The sequence below is a fragment of the Ptiloglossa arizonensis genome, chromosome 11, assembly GCF_051014685.1.
Source record: "Ptiloglossa arizonensis isolate GNS036 chromosome 11, iyPtiAriz1_principal, whole genome shotgun sequence".
Taxonomy (NCBI): domain Eukaryota; kingdom Metazoa; phylum Arthropoda; class Insecta; order Hymenoptera; family Colletidae; genus Ptiloglossa; species Ptiloglossa arizonensis.
This window is the reverse complement of record NC_135058.1, coordinates 4,792,636-4,815,703: the sequence shown is the minus strand read 5'-3', so window position 1 is coordinate 4,815,703 and position 23,068 is coordinate 4,792,636. Positions and strand designations below refer to the sequence as shown.

The window sequence follows — 23,068 nt, the reverse complement described above, 5'->3', positions numbered from 1 at the left end:
ACAGTACTATTGAATAAGTTTTATCGAACGACAAAACTTAATAGTACTACATTGAACAGTACTACATTGAACAGTATAGTACTAGGTTGCTCAGTTCGATATTGTCATATCGAACGATCAAACTTATCGAACGGTACAGTACTAGGTTGCTCGATAAGTTTTATCGAACGACAAAACTTAACAGTACTACATTGAACAGTACTACATTGAACAGTATAGTACTAGGTTGCTCGGTTCGATATTGTCGTATCGAACGATAAAACTTATCGAACGGTACAATACTAGGTTGCACGATAAGTTTTATCGAACAACAAAACTTAACAGTACTACATTGAACAGTACTATTGAATAAGTTTTATCGAACGATAAAACTTAACAGTACTACATTGAACAGTACTATTGAATAAGTTTTATCGAACGATAAAACTTAACAGTACTACATTGAACAGTACTATTGAATAAGTTTTATCGAACGATAAAACTTAACAGTACTACATTGAACAGTACTATTCAATAAGTTTTATCGAACGACAAAAGTTCGGTAAGTTCGATAGGTTGTACAATATTTTTAATCGAACGACAAAAGTTCGTTATGTTCAATATGTTTCGTCGTTCGATAAAACTTATCGAACAACCTAGTACTAACTAGTACTGTTCAATGTAGTACTGTAAAATGTAATACTGTTCAATGTAGTATTGTTCAATGTAGCACTGTTCAATAAATTGTATCAAACGACAAAACTTCCGTAAGTTCGATAGGTCGTTTAATATGTTTCATCGAACGACAAAAGTTCGATAAGTTCAATATGTTTCGTCGTTCGAAAAACTTATCGAACCACCTAGTACTAACTAGTACTGTTCAATGTAGTACTGTTCGATAAGTTTTATCGAACGACAAAACTCTATCGACGTTATCGAAATCTTCTATCGAACTTACCGAACTTTTGTCGTTTGATACAATTTTATCGAACGACAAAACTCTATCGACATTATCCAAATCTTCTATCGAACTTACCGAACTTTTGTCGTTTGATACAATTTATCGAACAGTACTACATCGAACAGTAGCATGTGATAAGTTATGTTAGGATTGCACGATGGGATTTCTTCGTTTTCGTCACCGTCGAAAGCGATTTTCGTCTCGCGAAGATTCTTCGAACGTTAGACTCGAGCAGAAGAGGCGACAATTTCGAGTAACTCGATAGCTAGAGTAGCTCGGTGTAAACTCAAATTTGAAACGTAAAAGAATGGATGATTCCTTTCGAGGACCTCGTAGCTTTCAATTTTAATCCTATGGGTATTATTCGGATGTTGGTGTATTATTGGACGCTATTCGAGCGATTCCATATTGAAATTGTATATAGAGCGCGCTCCAAAGTAGACGAATCGAACTTTGTTGTCAGAGTGTTTCGTATGGGTAGATAGAAACGGTGCTGCGATGGAAATTGCATTGTTGCGTATTTCGTATACACAATATTTGTTTGTAACTCTACTTTTGCGTACAAATTAAGTCCTGGTATATCCATACATCCGAGAATGCGTATGAAGTTACAACGATACGCACCGATAGTTTTGCGTTGTACGTCGAAATTGTTTCGTGAAAAAATGATACTTTCTCACCCGATAACACGGATACAGTGTCAGCTCTATCCGAACTTAGGAAGAATAGGTCCGTTGGCGGTCTTCGAAAGAACATGCTTCTCGATCCAACGATCCGGCAATTCGATTCTATTTTTCTGGAACGTTTGTCGGGTCGTTGGAGGATTTCGAGTTCTCGTTCGAAGAACTCGAAGTTCGATAAGCAATTAATCAGACCCATGTGAGCGTAATCTTATCAAAACGGACACTTTCCGATTATTTTGCATCCAGAAGACCGTCGAGTTGTACGCGGATTGGAAGTTATGGTTCGACGACGTTCGAAGTTTCTGGAGCAACTGGCTCGAACCGCAACAGTTGAATCTTATTAGAATGGATACTTTCAAGCGGAATACATAATGGGACGCAAGAGTGCGAGATCGATCTTTCTTTCGCGCCGTGCTGTTGAAGCGTAACTTAACCGAGTACCCGTGACTTTTCGAAATAGATTCTGGTCGTTGAGTATCGGATACGACTCTATCGTAAAACAAGCCGATAAATTCCCTCCGAAATTACTTTCTCCGTAAACATTCCCCGAGTGTAAACGAAATCCCGAAAATTTCGTCCAACGGAGCAGCAATCGCGATTGAAAATTTTTGCATCGTACACCGATCGTACACTCGGACGAAAAATCGATTCTCCTACCAAAACGTAAATACATACAGTCATCTTGGTACCTCGAACGGAGAAAAATATTCAAACATCGATCTTCGTTCCGGACAACTTTGGAACGAAACGTGCGATACGGTGATAATTATTTCACGATCGTGTTTCAAACGAAATTCACGATACCGAATGAAACTGTGCGATACTCAGTGAAACTGAATTCACGATACTCGGTGAAACTGATCGATGTCTAAGAACGTTTGGAAAAATCACGGCGAAAAGGAGACCGCGTAACCTGGTTTTACGAAATGGAAGCAAAGAAGGGAAGACGATCGAGTTTGGTCGTTCGGGTGCTCGATGTCCCCGACACACAGCGTCGTAAACTAATTGCTCAGTGGGTGTAAACACGCGATCTATCTTTACACGCGTCTCGTGTCTCCTAGGGTCGGTTTCCTTCTCCCCCTTTGCTCCAACATTTTTACGAGCACGGTGTAACGCGCTACGGAATCATCGCATCCGTAGGTAATGCGTCCCAGAACGGGCGGTTGGTACCCAAGCGGTTTCAGCTACTAACCAATTTACGATCGGTTGGCTGTACCCACGAATTGTATGTAGTTAACCCAATTGGAATCGTTCCGGTTCCAAGGGAATCCCCTTGCAGCTATTCGTTCGGCGATCGCCTTCTCACTTCCACGGCTCCTTATACTTTAAAATTAAACGTTTCGATTAACATTCATCGGCCGTTTCGCGCGACAAAGGGATACGATCTCGTTTGCAAACGCGAGGCGAGAGCCCGGTTGGAACGATTGTCCCGCGATACGAAAATACACTGAAATTTATTCCGTCATCGATAATCAATTTTCATACCCCGAACGACCAGATACGTAAAATGCGGGGACGAAATGAATTTCGACGCGAATCGCGAAGACGGTCCGGATTATGCGCGCTGCGATTCGTAAACGGACGATTCTTCGCGAAAACTTGCATCCGAGTAGGCGAAACGAACAATTTTCCATTTCGAGATTTTCCTTCTTGGGAAAAATCAATTTTCGAGAAACGAGTCACGGACGTACGTTGCGTTTACACACCGTGCGTAGAATCGGTTAACTACGAACCTGAACAGAAGAAATATTCTCTCGGTAAAAGTGATTGAAATATTTCACGACAGTGTTTTCGATCTCTTCGTAAACAGTGATCGATCGAGCCGTGTTGGCGCGGTTTTCGAATTCGGTTCGCTCGAAAACGAACGCTCGCGAGGAAAAGATTCCGTTCTCCGATCTCGGTTCACTCGTTCGAGAGAAATCGCTTCTAGACGAAATCGCTACGTCGTTTTCTAATTAAAAATTGCATCGAATTACCGTTACAATTTATTCGTCACGTACTTGTAACCGTTCGACGATTTATTCGCGGTTCAACGAGATTCAAAGGCCGGGGTACGCATCGTTCGAGATAAACGATCGCTATAATCGGTCGGATAGAACCCTTTGAACGAACAATACGGATCGTTTCGACTCCGACCTACCGGTGGATGGATCAACGTAGCCCTCTGTGGAAAAAAAAAAAAAGAAAAAAACTTGCGACCCGAGTGTCTGGTCAGATTCGATCTTCGGCGCGATTGAAACGCGAACGCGAAATCCGCGCGCAAGGGGACAAAGGTTGTCGGTTGATCCGACTGGTTCGCGGGAGAAGGTTGTAATGATCCTTTCTTGTATACGTTGCTCGCCACAGCGGAGAAAGGAGTGAAAGGAACAGGAAGGGAAACAGTGGTGCGGCGGTTCTCGTTTCGCCGAGATTTACGAGAAGCCTGTTGTATTTATTAAAAGTTTTCTACCGACCGGGTTCGTGCTTCTCGTGAAAACTGTAGAGCGTCTGAAGCGATATTGTAAAGAAACGGAAGTTAAGTATCGCTAATGAAAGAAACGACAGAGGGCCGGATGGAACTCTGGCATTGCTTGGTTCGCGAGTGGAGACCTAACCCCGAGCATCGGACGTCGACTGGATTTATCGTGGATAAAAGCAGACCGCCATCGCAAATCGTCGAGTGTCGCACCGGTATGGGTCACGGGGAAACGTGCTACGTTCGAGTAGCACCTATTCGTATCGAAGACACGGAGAAGCGTGTAGATTCTCGGTAGACTTTGCGCAACGGTGCACGCCGAAATCGAGAAATCATCGAGGAGCGTTAAAACGTAGATACGGGGAACACGAGCGTAACTTGTCGATACGCGACACGCGAGCAACGGTAATTATTTGCGACATTATCGTTCGCGGTCGATCTCGCGCGGCGAACAGTGTCACGAACCAAGTTCCCAGCCCGGAAGGTTAATTCTCTCGCGAGCGTTATTCGATCGTTGGATATCCGAATTCAACCTCGCTCGTGTCGCGAGTACAACGTTGAATCGATGTTCAACCTCGGCGCGCAAACCATGAAAATATTTCTAGCATTTTCTTTCCGTTTGGAAAAAAAAAAAAAAGAGAAAAAGACACTAACGATTCCGTTGAGCTCGAGAAACGCGACCGGGGAAAGTTTAAAATTCGTCTTAAATTTCGATGTTTAAAATTCACTTTTAACGCGGATTCGTGAAGGATGTCGCGCGAAGGTAAACCGAAAGCGTTGAATAAAATTGTTCCGTAAAGGGTTGCGTTTTCGTGAACATTCATCTCGAATGTACCTTGTCTATGGGTCGTGCTGGATCGATCGATCTCAACTTGGGTGTTCGTACGGTAAGCGTGGTGTCGTAATCCGTACTCGTTCCGCGCGATACCGTTTAAAAATTTAATTGTTGTAATATTTTGTTAGAATTAATAGGATGTTTTGTATTTTAAGTATTGTAAAAGAAGTTTTGAAAATTCGCCGTACGCTTCGTATTTAATGCTGACGAATTCGGAGCCGTAAGATTCGATTTCATCGTTTACGAGTTCGAGGCGCGCAACGGTGGTAACCAACCGGTCGATCCGCGTCTACTCGGTCCGGATTCGCGGAAGTATAGCTCAACGAGTTTAATAAGACCCCTCGGGTAGGGATCCAAGGAGCGAACAGCGAGTAAGAGATCGAACGATCGGAGTAGCCTCTATAGCCTGGATAGTCGGGTGTTAGCCGACACTACGAAAGAAGCAAGATCGCGGAAGGACGACAAGGTCGTTGAACCGGGTCCAGGGATTTTGTGTAACTTGTCGAGCTACAGATACGACCGAACTTCAGAAGTACAGGACCGTCTACGGGGGTACCAGGTGTCCCGAAGGTCTACGGTTGGCGGTTCCGGTGGTCTCGAAGGGTTCGAAGGGTTCCTAGTGTTCTGGAGTACCGAACAAATCCGAAGGTGCCAAGAACCTCGATCCCAGGGGTCCCTCGGATGTTTCAGACCTCTCGGTACCTACCAACCTTGATAATCTTGGAACCTCTCGGATCTCTCGTGACCTCGCGAACTCTCTACAATCCCAGGTGCCCGCGAAACCTCTAGAATCCTGCAGAACGGTGACTATTTTATCTTTTTAACCTCGAGGTACAGTCCAGACGAACAGTCTTAATTCCGTTCGGCTCTCGATACACCTCGGTGACGATTATACGGTGCAACACGGTTGTCGATGGGAAACTATCGCGGCAGAATTATTCAAAACTTTCTTCACTGTTCTAAAAATGATTAGACGTCGCGACACCGGTTCGGAATCTCTGCTTCGAATCCACTCGGTATAACCGGAATGCTGCGCGATCATCGGTACCCTTTCGACATCCCGAGATACCTCGAACCCTCAATGGTCCCTGAGATCTATCCGTATTGGGTTCCACGAATTTGGAGCAGGGTGGGCTCGGATTTCACGATCATCCCGGTTGCCCATTAGCGTTTGGTATCTCGGACTCGTAATAGACGAAATCGAATTTTATGACCAGGGATTTATCGGCGTTGGCTCGAACGCACACGTGTGTCAGGGAAATCCTCTCGAACGACTCCCGTGTGTTGTCTCTATCGCGTCGAAACGAATCCGGACTACCGGTGTTACGCTTCCCGTAGAAATACGATAGGGACGCGCTTGGAAATCCGCGAAGTCGAGACTAAACGTTGAAACGTGGGCGGTCGCGTGCTCGCGTGCTCGCGTGTTTTGAAAATCGATTCCGTACCGAAAAGGAAAACAAGAAACGAGCACCACGCGCGAGAAACAATTCCGTTCCACGCTTTCGATTGATTTTACCTCGCGCGGAACCAATCGTCCGTTTCACGGTTATGACGGTTCTCCTGTACAAGGACATTCGCCTACGTGTCCTCGTACACGGGGAACGCTTGCGAAAAGCCAACGTTCCCCCGATACGATCTCACGCACCGACTAAATCCTCGTATGCCTTTCGTTTTCTGTTACAGTACTACGAGATGTCGTACGGCATCACCGTGGAGATGCACAAGCAGGTAAGCCAATCCTCTTAAAACAATTCCATTTACGCGTTTATCGTACCGTGTACCCCTCCGGCTCCTCGAGAGCGCGTCTTTGTCTCGTGAAAGGTGGCAGCCGAAAACCGTGGCCAGAAGTTTCGCACGAGCGTTCCTCCTTTCAGCGCGTGCTCGCGCGCGTACGGGACAGAGAAACGGAGAGAAACGGAGAGAAACGGAGAGAAACTGTGAGAAAGAGAGGGGGAGTTCCTCGACGAGACATTAACCGAGGGGCGTCGCTCGAAGAATGTCGACCTGATTTCTATCGCGCTTCCGAGGCAACGACGAGGGTGGTTCAAGGATCAAAAGATTTCTCGTTGATTCGCTACGGAATATGTCGTCGAGCGATCCCGCGACCGGGTCTACGTTCGCGAAAACGAAAACGAGAGAGAGCTGTGGGGGAGGGGACAGAATGAACGTGGGGAGGGGGCCCCGTAGCGGCGCATCTGGCGCGGGAAATCGTGTAATTTTAGCTAATTAGGGGAAACAGTGGGACGATCCCCTCTGTCAGCAATTTTCTTAAAAGCGACCGCGACCCCTCGTAGCACGCGAACCGGCTTCCTCGAAAGTGGAACGAGCAGGATGGGAGGGGAGGGGAAGGGAGCAGAGTCGAAGAGAGGGACTTCTAAACTCCAAACAACCCTCCCTGACACGACGAGCTGATATTCATTAGCATTAGCGGCCGATCATTTCTCACCCTTGTACCCAGGGGCGTTGCTCAATGGGGTGCAAGCCCGGGGACAGAGTAGGGATACCGTCCTCGAATAGGCCGGTCCACCATTAAATCGGCGCGAAATTGCGTCCGGTGGCTCAAGTGGCAAACTAGTTAGCTTAGGATGCTTTATAGCGGCGTTGTTATTGCCGTGTACGATTTGCGCTTCGAATTGATACGTCGGCCTTAAAGCGTGTACCGCTTAATTGACTCATTAGCTCTCCGCTCGGAATTGCTTTCGTTCGAACGAGATAATTGTCGCAACGTCATGGAAAATTTAACTCACGGTCTGACGACCATCTCTGCGTTCCACGCTTCTTACCACGGGATCGTTCGCGAGTATTTTTCACGGGATCTCGTTCATTCGTGTTGAAAAAAACCGTTGACGGGGAAACCTCGTCAACGATATTCGATGAAACTCGGTATTGTTGTTTTTCTCTCTTTCTCTTATCGCTTGGATCACTGGAGAGAGATCTTTGAAGTTATTAATCAGTTCTCGCGCGGTATATTAAAGTATATTTAACGATATTATATATTATAATACAACGATACAAGTATTAAACGTAGCGTTGGTGATTGGTTTCGTTTTCTACTAAGGTAGATCGACCGCGTATTGGACCAAGCTAACCGTCTTTGTGCCTTCGGCACGCGTCTTGATCGTCTTTGTTGCTTAAGTCTTACACCGGCCTTTCGTCTTGGTAGGTCTTTTAATCGTTTCGTCTTATCGTCTTCGTCGTACTGTCCGCGACACACTCCTCGGACATACTCTCGTCGTCGTACTCTTGCACTCAGGACACAAACTGTGACATACTGTCCTCAAACATTCCTTTCGTACTTTGTACAGTCGTACCCATTCGTTCTCTTTCGTTCTATTCCTCGGTCTCTCTCACTTCAGACATTCGGTCACGTTCAGCCATCCTAATCGCTCGTCTTTTCCAAGCATACCTCACTTTCTCCGAGCCACAGGTACTCTCTTTCATCCCCATGCATCCTTACACCTGGTCGTCGCGCAGGACCCCCTGTAAAGGGATCCTCGGGCCTATCGTAAAAGCTGGCGGATAGATTGTCACCAAATGTTTTACCTCGACCCGGGTCTGTCCGTACGTGCTGCCTCGTTTAGGTCCGTGGTCGAAACAGGCCCAAGTGGGCTCGGAAAATCCGATACTACAGTATATACAGTGGACGGACGGGGTATTGAGAAATATCAGAGAAGGTAATATTAGATTTGCTTTTATTGGTCGGTACGTCGTGTTCTGTGATAGCGTGATTATTTCCCAAAATTATTCGCGGATTCGTAAACGAGGCGATGTTGAAAGTAAAATTCGTCCGAAAGTATTTAGGAAAAAAGTTCGCGTCTTAGGAGGAAGACACGCGAGGTCGACGTGTGGGTCGAAGAGGTTCCGGGGACGCTTGGAGTGCTTACTTCGCGCTGTGGAAAAGAATTAGGGGACTCGGGAAAACTGCATCTGATACCCTCCTCTGCGCTCGAGTTCTGTCTCGCGCTGCGTGAGTCCCCCGCGAAATAAAATATAGTAAAATACAGCGCGCTGTAGTTGTTTCTCTTAACCCTTTGCACTCGAGGCTTCTCCGCCACCGGGAACCGACGCCACGAGAAAACTCTTCGAGTCGTAAAATTCATCCGGAATGGAACATTTTTATACACTTTGCGTAGATGCGTTTACGCTCCGCGAGAACGTGATATTTCAATTTCAATTTGAATTCCAAACCGCGAACGTTTTCCCCGATCGAAAACGGTACACCGAATTAGGTGGCGAGCGAGGATCTCCTCTCGAGTCCAAATGGTTAATAAGCCGTAACTCCCAAAAGAGAACCACTACGGTTGAATTTCTCGAGAGCTGACAGAGATAGGCGAATAACGATAAATGTAACAATGTACGAACAAGGTTTTTTATTCTTCGTGGACCGTGTTTAACGCTTGGTTACCGAATCTCTCGGCCGTATCGTTCTTATCGCAACGCCTATGGTTACCATTTTAAACCTTTGCCTCGTCACATCTTGAATCTCGGTCACAAGTTTGTTGAAATCCTCAACGTTGCCTCGTAGACACGCCGGAGAGTGTGCAGCACAAGTTTTCGTGCTACGTTTCTTTCGAGCTTAATAGGCTTACGGGATATGTTACAATTGTGATAAAACACTTCGTCGACTCGGTATGCGCACTCTCGAACAAAAGAGGAGGATCACCAATTTAGCGTTAGCCTGTAAACTCCTAAATAATATCGATCGTCCTGTTGTATTAGGTCTATTCAAATTTGATAATTACGTTAATAGATTGTGCATATTGGTCAACAGTTGCTGCGATTATTGACTCTTTTATGGAAAGATATCCTTCCAAACTTCTTTGTCGGCTGCAAAACCAAATTAGGTTAAACATTGATTCTTCCTAAATTTCGTATTTGTATATTTGTTTCGATAGAAGTTATAAGATAATAAAGTGTTAATGAAGTATTATTATTATTATTAACACGGTCTAAATAAAAACTTCACGAATATTGTTACAGTAGAAGTTATAAGATAATAAAGTGTTAATAAAGTATTATTATTATTATTATTATTAACACGGTCTAAATAAAAACTTCACCAATTCGTAAGCAACGTTACAGATCGTACCGGATGGGTTTAAATTCGATTCGATTTCGATCGAGCTTCGACTTGGCGACATTTTTATTCACATTGCGTTGTTCCACGTCGTGAACGAAACATTTTTGTGTACTCGACGTTGTTTGCGATCTTTATTGGTTTTCGAGAAATTTCGCTAAGCAGGTATTCCAAGTGCAACTGCGAGGCTGGTTTGTACTCCACGTAGGCGAATATCGGCCGATAAAAACGATACTCTGATACGTAACGATACGTAAAATTATTTTCAACGGTCCATTCGTGCGCCGGCTGTTTCATCAAAATCGAAGATCGTTCCGAACCGCTATCTTCGACACTCGCAAGCCTTCGTAGACGAAGCGACGTCCAATCGAAGGATTCATTTCCCTATTTCTTCTTCCATAGGATCGCGACGCGTCCTTTGTCAAGTTCCGAGGAAAATAGAAAAACGATTTCTGTCTATCGACGAAACCCGCTCGATTCGAAACACCTCCCCTAACGAGTCGGACGTATAATAATTGCTCCATTAGATTTCTTATCGTCGTCCGGCGAGTCAATTGTCACGCAAGATTAAGTTGACGCGCGTCGTGTCGATTTTTATCGCGATCCATGCAACGACGATGCAGGAAATACTAGGGACACACAGGACTCGCAAAAAAGGAAGAAACACGTCCAGTTAACGCGCGTCTGCAAATCAAAGCTGACAGAGAAATACGCGGTTTTCTGTTCTAGCTGCGCGAGCGAACGTACTGTACGATGACGCACCGTACAGAAAAGCACAAATTACTACGGCAGGCTTGATTTGCGGAACTAACTGGATTTTTAACCGTTAACTCGGCCATTTTCTTCCTTTTTCGCGAACGTGTCTGTAACATCGTCTAACCAGGATCGCTGGATCGCGAACCGGATTTTTTTGCATACGCGACACCGCAATCGTACAATGATGCACATTTGCATCGATTCGAAAATGTTTCGTCGAACGCAACGTACGGTATTTAATGTTACAAATGCGACGTATTATACGAGTACTCGACGCGTACACGAATCGATGATCATTTCCGATAAAAGTGATTGGAAAATTAAATAATAATCTTCTTTCGAATTTTCACGAACGGAATTGCGGTAACGTTTGAAAAATTGTACATTGTACGATTTATGTACGGTTAAAGGACAAAGTGAATATCAATTCGGACGTTTTGCGATAATATTTTTCGTTCGATCCTTTTAACATTCACTTACGGTGAACGATGCTGGTAACGATTTCCCAAAATCCACATTTTCCGATTAGTCGTTTTCTCGCATATTTTTCATCCTAGGGAGAAGAAGTTGTCATTTCGCGTACCTTGTTCGAGATTCACGAACGATTTCGTGGAAATGATCGAGCAAATGGAATACAGGGTTTAAAAAAGGGTTACGTTCGCTGTGAAATTTATCTTTAAAGCGTTCTATATTTAACCGGTGCATCGCGACGAGTTTCACAGAATCGGCGAGTCTCTCGTTAAAAGATCGTAACGCGATAAAAGTCGCGCGATTCGAATAGCATAGTTTCTTTTTTTTTTTTTTTAAATTTTTGTTCTTCTTTTTTTTTCGGGATCTCGTTCCGTAAACTTTCTTCGAACGATTTTGAAACGATATACCGTTTCGTGCCGAGGGAAATGAAAGTAAGTGGTTACTCGATACGGTCGTATAATTGCTAATGGGCGCGTAGGGGTGGAGTGGGTGCAATAAAAGAAAGAGTAGGAAACGGAAAATCGCTGGTCGTCGGGAAATCAATCCCCTTCGGGCGTAACACGACGACAAATTGTACCAGGGTAGTGTAACACGGTCGGTCCGAGCACCTAACGCTAATTAGAGGAGAAACGAAAAGTTATCGGTTCTTCTCGGCCGGTTAATTAATTAATCGTGATAACGTGTCCCGTTTCCGTGCTCGTGGATGATTTACAATTAGATTCTTCGATCGAATCGTTTCCATTCGTCCCGGCGTTCGGGACGCGCGGTTACCGTGAAATCTATTCGACCGCGGAAGATGGATTCGTCGTTCCGTCACGTGGGTGGATTTTTCCGGACGTGGAATTTCGAAGATTTAAAATTTCAATTAAAACGGTACGATGAACGTACGATCGGCCAGGTATTCGACCGGCTACGCGAGTGTTACATTTTTCAATTTAACCGCGGTGTAAAGCGTTAAGAGTCTCGATTACCAGCCCCGGTTTCAATTTCGATCGTTAAGTACTACCGGCGATACCGCACCACTGATCCCCTCGTTGGACGAGTTAAGACGCATCGGACGAAAATTGATTACGTTGCCACTTGTGCGAATCTGAAATTCTCCTTCGGCGCGGGTCCCCGTTCCGTCGGGTTCTCTGTTTTCTCGTTTTGCTATAAAAGGAACTCGGATAGCGAGGGATTCGGGTTCGGGGTGGAGGTACGAGGGGAAAGTAGCGGAGAGGGGGGGGGCGGGGGTGTGGAGGGGGTAGCAAGAATAAATCACCCTCCGTTTGGTTGTCTCCGGCACTTAGCCGGCTTTCGAATCGCGGTCTTCGGTCCTCGCTCCTTTTCAATTTGAGCACCGAATGAAAACAATCTTCCCCTACGAGGTTAGACCTCTCCTCTGACATTCTCGTTCTCTACCCAAGCCCCCACTTTCCCCCTCCCAATTCCCTCGTGTCCCTCGCGTTGGCCTCTCCGCTCTTCCCGTCGAGCTTCCCCTTTCGTTTTTACCCTTTTTAGCCGGCACCGTTGGCGAGTCTCTCTGATTTCATCCTTTCCGTTCTCTCACTCTCTTTCCCATTAGTCCTCTGTCGCTGCCTCCACTTTTCTCCTACTCTCCACCCTCTTCCGCGGGGTTCCCCCTCCCCCCCCAACCCCCCCCCCCCCCTGGTTCCCCCACCCCGCTCCACCGCCGTGCTCGGTGTGCCCCGTTCCCCCCCACCACCGCGGCGCACTCCACTCGCTCCCCGCGCTCCAGTGTTGCCGCCACCCCAAGTCGACATTTGCCTCCCACTCTACCGTTAAAGCCCGCAGCCACCACTTTACCACTCGCTACTCGACTAACTCGAATTTGTTGGCAATGTCCCAGTTCTTATACCAGTCGTTCTCTCCTTTCGCTCGACCCCACTGCCCCCACCACCGTTCTTCGAATAATTGTACCACGCGGACTGTACACGCGACGGCAGCCGCCTCGAATACGGTCACGTGTGCGGATGCTCTTCGTGGAACCGATTCGATCCCGGGCACGCTTTTATCGAGACACCCGCGGCACTTTGACGGAACGCCGTGTCCGTAAGATTTTTATTTATCGCGTGTCCGGCGATTACCACCGCGGTAGAAAACACCGGGACAGTGGCGCGCAACCTTTCTCGACGGTCGTTTGTAAAATAATAATCAAAGTAACCCGTGGATCGAGTTTCGTCTCAGATTGGAAGCAATGCGTTGAAACTTCTCGCGTTTGTTCGGAGAAAGGTGTACGTTTCTAGGCAGATACGAGGAATCGACACTTTTACGTATTTGCGACTATTCTCGCAAGATATTCTTACATATAGCAGCGATCGTAATCGCTACTTCATGTCCGTGAATTAACGATACTACGATTCGGAATATTCGATCGGTTCGTTCAATCCTGGGGCGTTTCTCGAGTCTTCTTCTTCGACCTATCTAGCGATAGCTATTGCGATGGGTGCTCATGTATCCTCTTGCACTTCTTATCGTAGCATAAAATTAAATACCAAGAATATTTTCTTTATCCAAAGATTTTCAGACGCGTCGCGGTCAATAAAGTTTATTTGTATCCAGACGTGAGTGTGTACCGTGTTGCGCGAAATTATACGAAACTTGGTCTATCGGCGGACGGTTTTTCCAATTGAACGGGGATAGCGATCGTGTTAAGGTACTTCAGCCTCTGTCGGATTCTCGAGATCGAGGAAGTACGCCAAGACGTACTTTGGGTGGCAGATACAAGCTGTTTAACATTTAGCCTCAATGAGGTCGTCGCGGAATAGTATTCAGATTTTCACCTTTCAGCCGGTTCTTCTTCGTTTCCCCGTTTCTGTCTCGAGCTCCTCGACAGTCGCGATTTCTTGCTATTCCTGTTCGAATCCCACGATTCTATATTTGTTTTTATCTCACGGCATCCGTTGGTAGCGTCAAAGAAAACTAGCGTCCCGGTAGATACTAAACGTTAAAGATCCTATTCCTCAATAATCGAGAGTTGCGTACGGTTCGATCAAGTTTGTCGAACTGCCCTGTAACAATTACCGACCTGCCCTCGAGATAGTCTAGGTCACCACAGGATCTCCGCGAATCGTTAACGAGCATCGAAGTACAGATCCAAGGGTTCCATACCCTTTGGTGTCTTTCTCGAATAATCGAGAGCCATGTATGCTTCGTCCAAGTGCGTTAAAAACGATTGGAAAACACTGTGCCATAGTAATTACCTGTCCGAACGCAGGAAGGTAGTTTAGGCTACCGTGGGGTGTTCGCGACCCGTTAACAAGAATCGAGAAACACCTTGAACGATTCCACACCCTCGAGTCTCTTTCCTGAATAATCGAGAGCCACTTATGACATTGTCCAAGTGCGTTAAAAACGATTGGAAAACACTGTGCCATAGTAATTACTTGTCCGAACGCAGGAAGGTAGTTTAGGCTACCGTGAGGTGTCCGCGACCCGTTAACACGAATCGAGAAACACCTTGAACGATTCTACACCCTCGAGTGTCTTTCCTGAATAATCGAGAGCCACGTATGCTACGTTGAAGCGGTTTGGAAAATATTGGGAGACACTTTGCTGCAGCAATTGTGGATCTGAACGCGTGTGAAGGGTTTGGGTGAACGCGAGGCCTCCCTGACTCGTTAACGACCGTCGAAATACAGATCGAACGGTTCCACACCCTCCACTGTCTTTCTTGAATAATCAAGGGCCATGTGTGTTTCGTCCAAGTAGGTTATGAAAGTTTGGAGAACATTTCGCTGGAGCAATTACGGGCCTGGCCGCGCGAAGGGGTTTTAGGTTAGTACGGGGTCTTCGCGAGCCGTTAACGAACATCGAAAAACACATTGGGCGGTTCCACACCCTGGACGATATCGGTTCGCGCGACACTTGATTGCACGTCAAGCAAGCTGGTATATTCCATCCGCTCGGTATACAATGTTTTGTATTCCTATGGAAAGTTCGCCGCCGTGACGGATTCGCGCGACACATTGCCATAGATCGTGGCTTAATTGAGCAGGCCACGAACGGGCGGTCGGTTCCGAGGACGAGCCTTTCAATTAAGCGATAAGCGTTATCGGATGGGTCCGCTGGAACCATCGTACGACTCGCCGGATGAACCAAGCAAGAGCGTTGCGCGCCGGTCTCGTTGTTTGCGTATTCTTTTCCGCCCTACCTCGCTACGAATGTTTATCCGGATTCGTCCATCTTTGAGTACGTTTCTCGTCGACGGTCCACGCTGCTTTTTACAATCTCTTTTCTCACTTCGCTCTTCTTTCCATTCTCTACTCTCTCCTCGGTCTACTTTCTATTCTCTCCTCACTTTTCTCTCTCATCTCTTACTCACCTGTTTTAATCATTCTCCTCTTTCGCTCACTCTCTTCTCTCACTCTTCCGTTTCAATTATTCTCTCTTACTCACTGTCCTCTTCTACTCTCCTCCGGTAACCACTCTTCTCTCTCACTCTCCTGTTTCAATTATTCTCTTTCGCTCGATCTCCTCTCTTACTTTTCTCTCTTAATTATTCTCCTCTTTTACTCACTCTCCTCTCTTACTCACCTCTGTTGATCGTTCTCCTCTTTCGCTCACTTTCCTCTCTTACTCTTCTCTTCTAATTATTCTTCTCTTTTACACACTCTCCTCTCTTACTCTTCTCTTTTAATTATTCTCCTCTTTTACTCACTCTCCTCTCTTACTCACCTCTGTTGATCGTTCTCCTCTTTCGCTCACTCTCCTCTCTTACTCTTCTCTTCTAATTATTCTCCTCTTTTACTCACTCTCCTCTCTTACTCACCTCCGTTGATCGTTCTCCTCTTTCGCTCACTCTCCTCTCTTACTCTTCTCTTTTAATTATTTTTTTTTCTTACTCACTCTCCTCTCTTATTCTTTTCTTTCACTCACTCTCCTTTCTTACTCACCTCTGTTGATCGTTTTCCTCTTTCACTCGCCTCTCTTATTTCCCTCTTTCGATCGTTCTCCTCTTTAACTCGCCCTATTCTCTCGCTTATCCTCTCTCTCTCTCCGCGTTTGTTTCTTTCACATTGCCGCGCCATTCGAAAAATCTCATTCCCCGCGGTAATCGGCAACGCGACCGCGTTGTCGTCGAAGCACCACTCGAACGTCAAAACGACGCGTGGAATCGAGCGCGCGATCAATCGTAGCTAAGAACGAGGCCCGTTTCGACGTTGTCGTTATTAACGTATGTCCCCGTAGCGGAGCGTGAACGCCGTGTTCTTCGTGGAGGCGCGGCTCGTCGGCACCGACGACACCGGAAAAGCGAAACTTTTAACTTTATCGGGCTCCACCTGCGAGCGAGCGGTAACGGCACAGCGGCTCGTGTCATAGTAATAAAAGTTTTTACCTTCGCGACAAGCGTAAACTCGTTTCTCAGTCTCCCCGTCACGCGTAAGGGATTTTTTATCGGGTCCGCTTTTATCGTTCGTACACGACGGAATCCAAAGTTGTAACTTTCGGATTACTCGCGTCACCGTTTCCCGGAAACGAGTGCGCCGCGCGTTGAATTACGCGGTGAAACGAAACGTTTTGAATTTCATTTCGAACAACGGAACTCGATTCGGTACCGATACGAAAACACTACTCGAAACGATTTCTTCTCGGGTTCGTTCTTACGATCGCGTTCACGGTTGCGAGAACCGATCGGAGTCGCCGCTACCGTTGCGGGACAACCCGAAGGACGGGTAGGTGTTTCGTGAAATCGAGATGTAGAGTTCTCGAAAGCGAATTGCCCGACCACGTTGCAGAAATCGCGGAGCAACGGGCCTCGCGCGTCTATTATCGGATCGGAACCGATTTCGATGAAAAATCGAATCGAAGGAAAATTGAACTCGCGGGACCACCGTGCAGGCCGCGTTACATTTCGAGCGCGCCTGTTACGGGGAAAGTAAATTGAACCGACCGCTCGGGGCTGGTTCCCCGACTACGAGCAACGTCGGAAATTATTTTCTTTCTTACGGCGTGTTTACAAATTACTACGTTCGAGAGGCAAGTGCCTGCCCTCGGGTTCCCGCGAATAAACGGAACGAGCGAGCTACTGACCGGTACGTTAGATAGTCCGAGCTGCGAACGACCTTGAACAATTCGTCCTCGAGTTGTCGACTCTTGGCGCTCAAGTACACCACCTGGTTCACCCTTCGTCGTTGTTACCACCTCGCTGAAAAGTATTCCATTTCGATAGCTGCGATCTATCGCTCGCCTCGGTTTACGCGAGAACCGACGAGAACCAACGAGGAAGGGTTGTTAACTTCGCGTCAATTCGTGAGAGCCGACCCGTCAGGGAACAGCGTTTCTTTCACAGAGAATATTAAATTCCAGAGGGGGGTACGAAATTTTAGCGCGGAAAAAATCCAGCTGGAAAGAATTTTAGAGAAGAACCACCGAGCTTGGAAAACATCTAGCTCGAAGAGAATTTCAGAGTCGGACGTTTCGGTGCGCGGGGTTGGTAATTCGCGGGTATTCGCGGAACGATCGCGAGATACGTTACCCTGGATCCTCGAGTTTTTTTAGCAGCGTCGTTTCGAGGAATCGAGCACGGTCTCGTGACCGAAATCGGTCGCCGCGCCGATGATCCGTCCGCGCGATACGCCGAATCATTTTTCAGAGGCGCCGGGTGACCCACCCGTCAAGTAAGCGGAGAGGATCACCGATCTCTGATTTCCCCTCGAAAACGAAAGATCGCCCGTTCGACAAGAATATTCCTATCGCCGTCGGCGTTCGTCGATACAAGAGTAACTACCATTTCCCATCGCGGGTGCGCCCGGCGCCCGATAAAAAATGTGCAGGCTGACCAATTGCATATAACTCACCCGGCCTTTCCACTTCTTCCTGGCTTCCGTGTATATACGTGTGTGTATATACTCGTGCATATGTGTATACGTGTATATATATATATATATATATATATATATATATATATATATGTATGTACGTATGTATGTATGTATATATGTGTGCATATGTATACACACGTGTATACCCGCGCGTTCTTTCTCTCTCTCTCTCTGTCTTTCTCTTTCTCTCTCACACCCGGCCAGCTTTCTCGTAGTTTCCTTCTCTCGCTGTTCTCCCCTCTCTGTCCCGTTCTCACGTTCTCTCTCGGTTTCGGTAGTCGGGGGTCGCTTTTCCAGCACTCTTCCCTCCATACGCGCACACATTCCGCGCGTAGGCGTACTACGTGCACAGAGACCCGCGGCCGTGCACACACCTAGAGAGAGTGTACCGCGTGAACGCACACGGCCGCAGACAGACGGACACACATCAGCGTATGCATGCTTACACGTACGGGCGGCCGTGCACACGGACGCGGTTCCAGGGGTCGTGTATTCGAGTTCTTTTATTTGGCCCTGCGGGGGTAGTAGAGGGTTGAGTTGAGCGAGCGAAACGAGGGTGCGGTGGGCTGGGGGCGATGACATCGATTTTTTACCCGTTGCTAATCTCAATGTTACCTCCTCCTACTCTGCCTCCTCTTCCTCTTCCTCCTGCCGTTCGGCCACCTCCATCTACCCTTTTTCACTCCTCCTCCGCCTCTACCACCCCGTCGTCCACCCCCCAACCTCCTACCCCGCTAGCCCTCTCTCCTCTTCCGTCGACCCTCTTCGTTCTTCCCCTTCCTCTTCTCTATCTCCACCTCCGCCCTCGGACCATCCGTTCTGCGGGAAAATGTGCATGTGCATCGGGCACATTCGAGAAGGAATAACCATTTTTTCGTACCGGACAACACTTGCGCCGCGTCGCCCCCGCCGCGCAAATTCTCCTCGTCTCCCCTTCGTAGTCGGAGTTCTTCCCTCTTCACGGTTCGAATCACTCTTTCTCTTTCTCTCTCTCTCTCTCTCTCTTGCTCTCTCTCGCTGTTTCTCTTTTACTCGACGCGATGGTTCCGTCTCCGTTGCACCGTTGCCTGTTCCCGCTGTTGCGTTCCCTTTGTCGCGTTTTTCGTCGAGGCTTTTTTTCCGCGCCCGCCACCCTTCTTCTCTCCGCCGTCTCCCTCCCCCTCCCTCCCTCCACCTGTTCGCCGCCCCCTGGCCGGCTCGGACCGGGCGAAATCGAACTGACGTGGACGCGGCAGTTTTCCATCTTTCTGTCCACCCCGGCCACCCTCCGCGGGAATAATGACATTTTTTTCGGTTTGAAGCCTCGGACGCGCGGCTCCCGGCGAGAGACGCACCCCCCTGGTCGACTGGAGAGAAAAAGATCGCGCGAGGATATCTCGCGACGCGCGAACTCGAAATCGCTCGAATCGAGAGCGCGATACTAGGCTCGATGAAGACCAACGACTTTTTTCGTCGCGTTGTCACGAGTACGTGTTCGTTGATTTGGCTCGTCTTCGGTCGTCGATTCTAACTAGGAACATCCATGAAGTGACTCCTCGGACTTTCGTTCCCTCTTCTTGATTTCCATGAAACTTTGCGAACTTGAAATCGCTCGAATCGAGACCATCTCGAGGACACCAAAGCGCGATACTAGGCTCGATGAAGACCAACGACTGTTTTCGTCGCGTTGTCACGAGTACGTGTTCGTTGCTTTGGTTCGTCTTCGGTCGTCTTCAGTCGATTCTAACTAGGAACATCCATGAAGCGACCCCCCGGACTTTCGTTCCCTCTTCTCGAAATCGCTCCAATCGCGACCATCTCGAGGATACCAAAGCGCGATACTAGGCTCGATGAAGACCAACGACTGTTTTCGTCGCGTTGTCACGAGTTTGTGTTCGTTGCTTTGGCTCGTCTTCGGTCGTTTTTGGTCGTCTTCGATCGTCGATTCTAACTGGGAATATCCTCGAAGTAACCTCTCGGACTTTCGTTCCCTCTTCTTAATTTCGATGAAACTTTGCGAGCTGGTACAGCGACCGAACGAATAGGTTTCTTTTTTCAACCACGTGAACTCGAACCCCGGGGATGTAATTTTAAAAGTTTCACCTTCCCGATGATTTGTCTCGAGAACTGTCGAAGATACGAGAAAGTCTCTTACGATGTACATATTGGCGAAAAGAATCAATACAGGAGACAGAGAACTGTTTATTGGAAGGTTCAATTTCGAATCGGCAATCTTTTAATTTTGTATCCGTTACGCACTGGGTGTTTCAATACGGTGTAATATCTCACGAGAAGGGTGAAAAATTATCAAAACTGTGCGTTTTAAAAATTCTTTCGATATAAATAATCTTATTCCATCCCCTCTGTACAAAATCACAGAAATATTGGGATGTTCGGAAAGTCATTTTATTTTCGAAACTGGAGAATATAATTTATTAATAAAATGTTTCTACGCTTCGAGAAACTTGTGTTTCGTTTTCACCGCAAAAAAAGGAATGACTTTCCGAACAATCCAATAGTATAAATCATCTTTGCGCGACAAACAACTCGGTACTCTTACGCGCAATAACAAAGAAAACAGCGTTTCCGAGTATTTCTTGACAATTTTCCGCTCACTATTTGTAGTTGCCGCGTAATTTCCCCTCGAAAACTCTACAAACTTCGCGCCGACGATTTCTCTTCACCGATGCCCGTAGCGTTTGATTTCCTCGGTGAAATCTCGGGAAATTTCTACGAAAGACGTTTATTCGAGATTCTCGTAGATACATCGTCGAAAGCTCGAAACTTTTCAGGGTAGTTTCGGCCTTCGAGACGGAGTTATCGTCGTCGGAGTCTACGGGTCTTCGGTGACCCAACCTCGCGCACGCTATCCACTCGAGAGTTTCGTTCTCTCTCTCTTTCACTTTCTCTCTGTTTCGAGAGTGACTACGAAGAATAGAAGCAAGAGGCTCGACGGTTGGCGTACGTTCGAGGCTCGTACGTTTCCCCCCCGTGTGCCCGTGTAAAAGAACCCTTGCTCTCGATGCTGCAACCACTAGAGAACTCGTACTCTTGGTAGCGAGCGTCGAGAGTAAAACTCTCGAGTGGACATCTAGCATTAGTCGCGCGGTGGTTGCCGCAGCGTGGCCCTCGAATCGTAGCCGGGACGCGGTAATCGGCGAACGAACGATAAAAGACGGATAATGCACCGCGGATGAAGCACCGCGATGCAAATAGAGTATTAATTTGTGCGCGGGTAATGTCGTTAGTAAGCTTCGATGCAATTAGGCCGTTGTATCAGCGTTTCGCGGTGGATACACCGATCGGTGCCCGATTACTGTAACGTTGATCATTGTACATATTTGGTCGTATTCGTTGCAGTTAATTGTTGAAACTAATCTATCGCGAATCGTGTAATACACGCACGTGTCTATTGTTTGTCGGCAGTGACTCGATGCACGGGTGCGTCAGCTGTTTGCGGTTCGATGCGCTTTTCTATTCCGCGTCGGGCTATTCGGATCGAACGACGACCAGGTGGAAAAAAAAACATTGCAAGTGTTCCGCGACCGGGAGGTCGATGAATGTCCCTTGAAAACTTGGCCGTAATTTTAATATCGTACTCCTCGCGGCGAGTTGGAAATGGGAAAATTGCGGGAGGACTGTCCAAGGGATCGAATTAAACGGTGCGTTCGATGGTGTTCGAAATCTTGATTGGCCATCGATTTCATCCAGAGTTCGCGAAGAACCGTCTTAATTTACGACTACCTGTTTACCGTCGGTGAAAGAAACTTCTACCGTATGCGGACACTCGAGGTTTTTCTCCGAACGAATAGACAAATACGAGATACATTTGTTCCTCCGTTAAGAGTAGAGCGAAATATAGATAATAGAGTGAAATCTAAGAGCAATAGAAGTAAGAAGGAAGCGATCGAAATTATTGTAATTTTCAACCTGGATCGACTTTACTCTTGCACGATTCTTAAGGAACGTTTAGTGACATACGATACCGGACGTAGCGCAGAATGTAACGCAAATAGGAAATAATTTTACAAATAGTTTACAACGATCACGAGTTGTACGTGTCCATCCTCGATAGACTACAGTATTTTGGTATCGGTACTTTGACTCTTTTATCTTTGCCCGGTAGATTTCTTTCTTTCTCTCTCTGAAAATCTTCTCCCGTGTCTCGAACCTTTCGTTTTCTTTTTCTTCGATTGTCACGAATGCCCAGTTCTGGCACGCTATCTAGAAATACGAGACAATATTATTCAGACAAGCCCAAAGACATTTTTGAAATTTTTGAGAACGTTGTCCCGATTTTTTGAAAACGTTGTTCCGTTCCAACCGCAGTATCTCAATGAAAAAATCTGACGAGATTCGGTGCAGCTGTTCGAAAGATAGTTCGTTTCATTCATAAAATTTCTCACGTCTCGTGAATAGAGACACAGAAGACGTACGTTTGCGGCAACTTTTTTCATTGTTTTCGAACTGTGGTACGGTCAACCACAGTGCCGCAGCGTGTACTCGAAAAAGGAGCATTTAAACTTGAACCGTGTTCGCGCTCGTGTCGTTCGGTCTTTCTTTCTTTCTTTCTTTCTTTTTTTTTCTCTCTTTCGTTAAAAATATATTTATCGCCATTCGCGGGCCGTTTTTATTTCTTGTGTTTCGCACTTATCGCGGAACCCCTTTCCCCGTGGTTGATTTTTCTTCCCTCCCCTTTTGCAATGTCATTGCGGCCCCGGGTCACGTGGTAGTTGATATAATCGATTCAATCGACACGCATTAATGAGCAACCGTTCTCCTAGCGATGCATGAGCGAGCTCACGTGCCATCGAGCGGTCGTTACGCGCGGTACAATCACTGTAACGTAATCCCGAATTTCATGACGTTTTTACGATGTTTTCGCGATTTGTCCGCGCTCGGTTTACAGTCGCGTTGGCCGCTCTCCGATTTTTCAATTAATTCATCGAGTTGTCGGCGCACGCATCGAAACGCGGTATCAAAATTTTGACCCCTACTCGGCTCCAGCACCCTCTGCTAATAAACCGATGTGTATTTTAGTATTGTCG

At 46.9% G+C, this 23,068-nt stretch overlaps 1 protein-coding gene across 6 annotated transcripts in view; it reads left to right on the top strand.

Annotated features, from left to right (window-relative positions):
- The window catches only part of Gro (TLE family member transcriptional corepressor groucho), a 187,181-nt gene that overhangs the window by 60,769 nt on the left and 103,344 nt on the right, over positions 1-23,068 (top strand). For all 6 annotated transcript variants that reach the window (XR_012993628.1, XM_076323147.1, XM_076323144.1 and 3 more), the window contains exon 5: positions 6,597-6,641. Coding sequence is in view for 5 of the 6 variants with exons in the window: in XM_076323147.1 (XP_076179262.1) it covers positions 6,597-6,641 (45 nt within the window). In the remaining variant the exon portion in view is untranslated. The remainder of the gene's footprint in view (positions 1-6,596; positions 6,642-23,068) is intronic.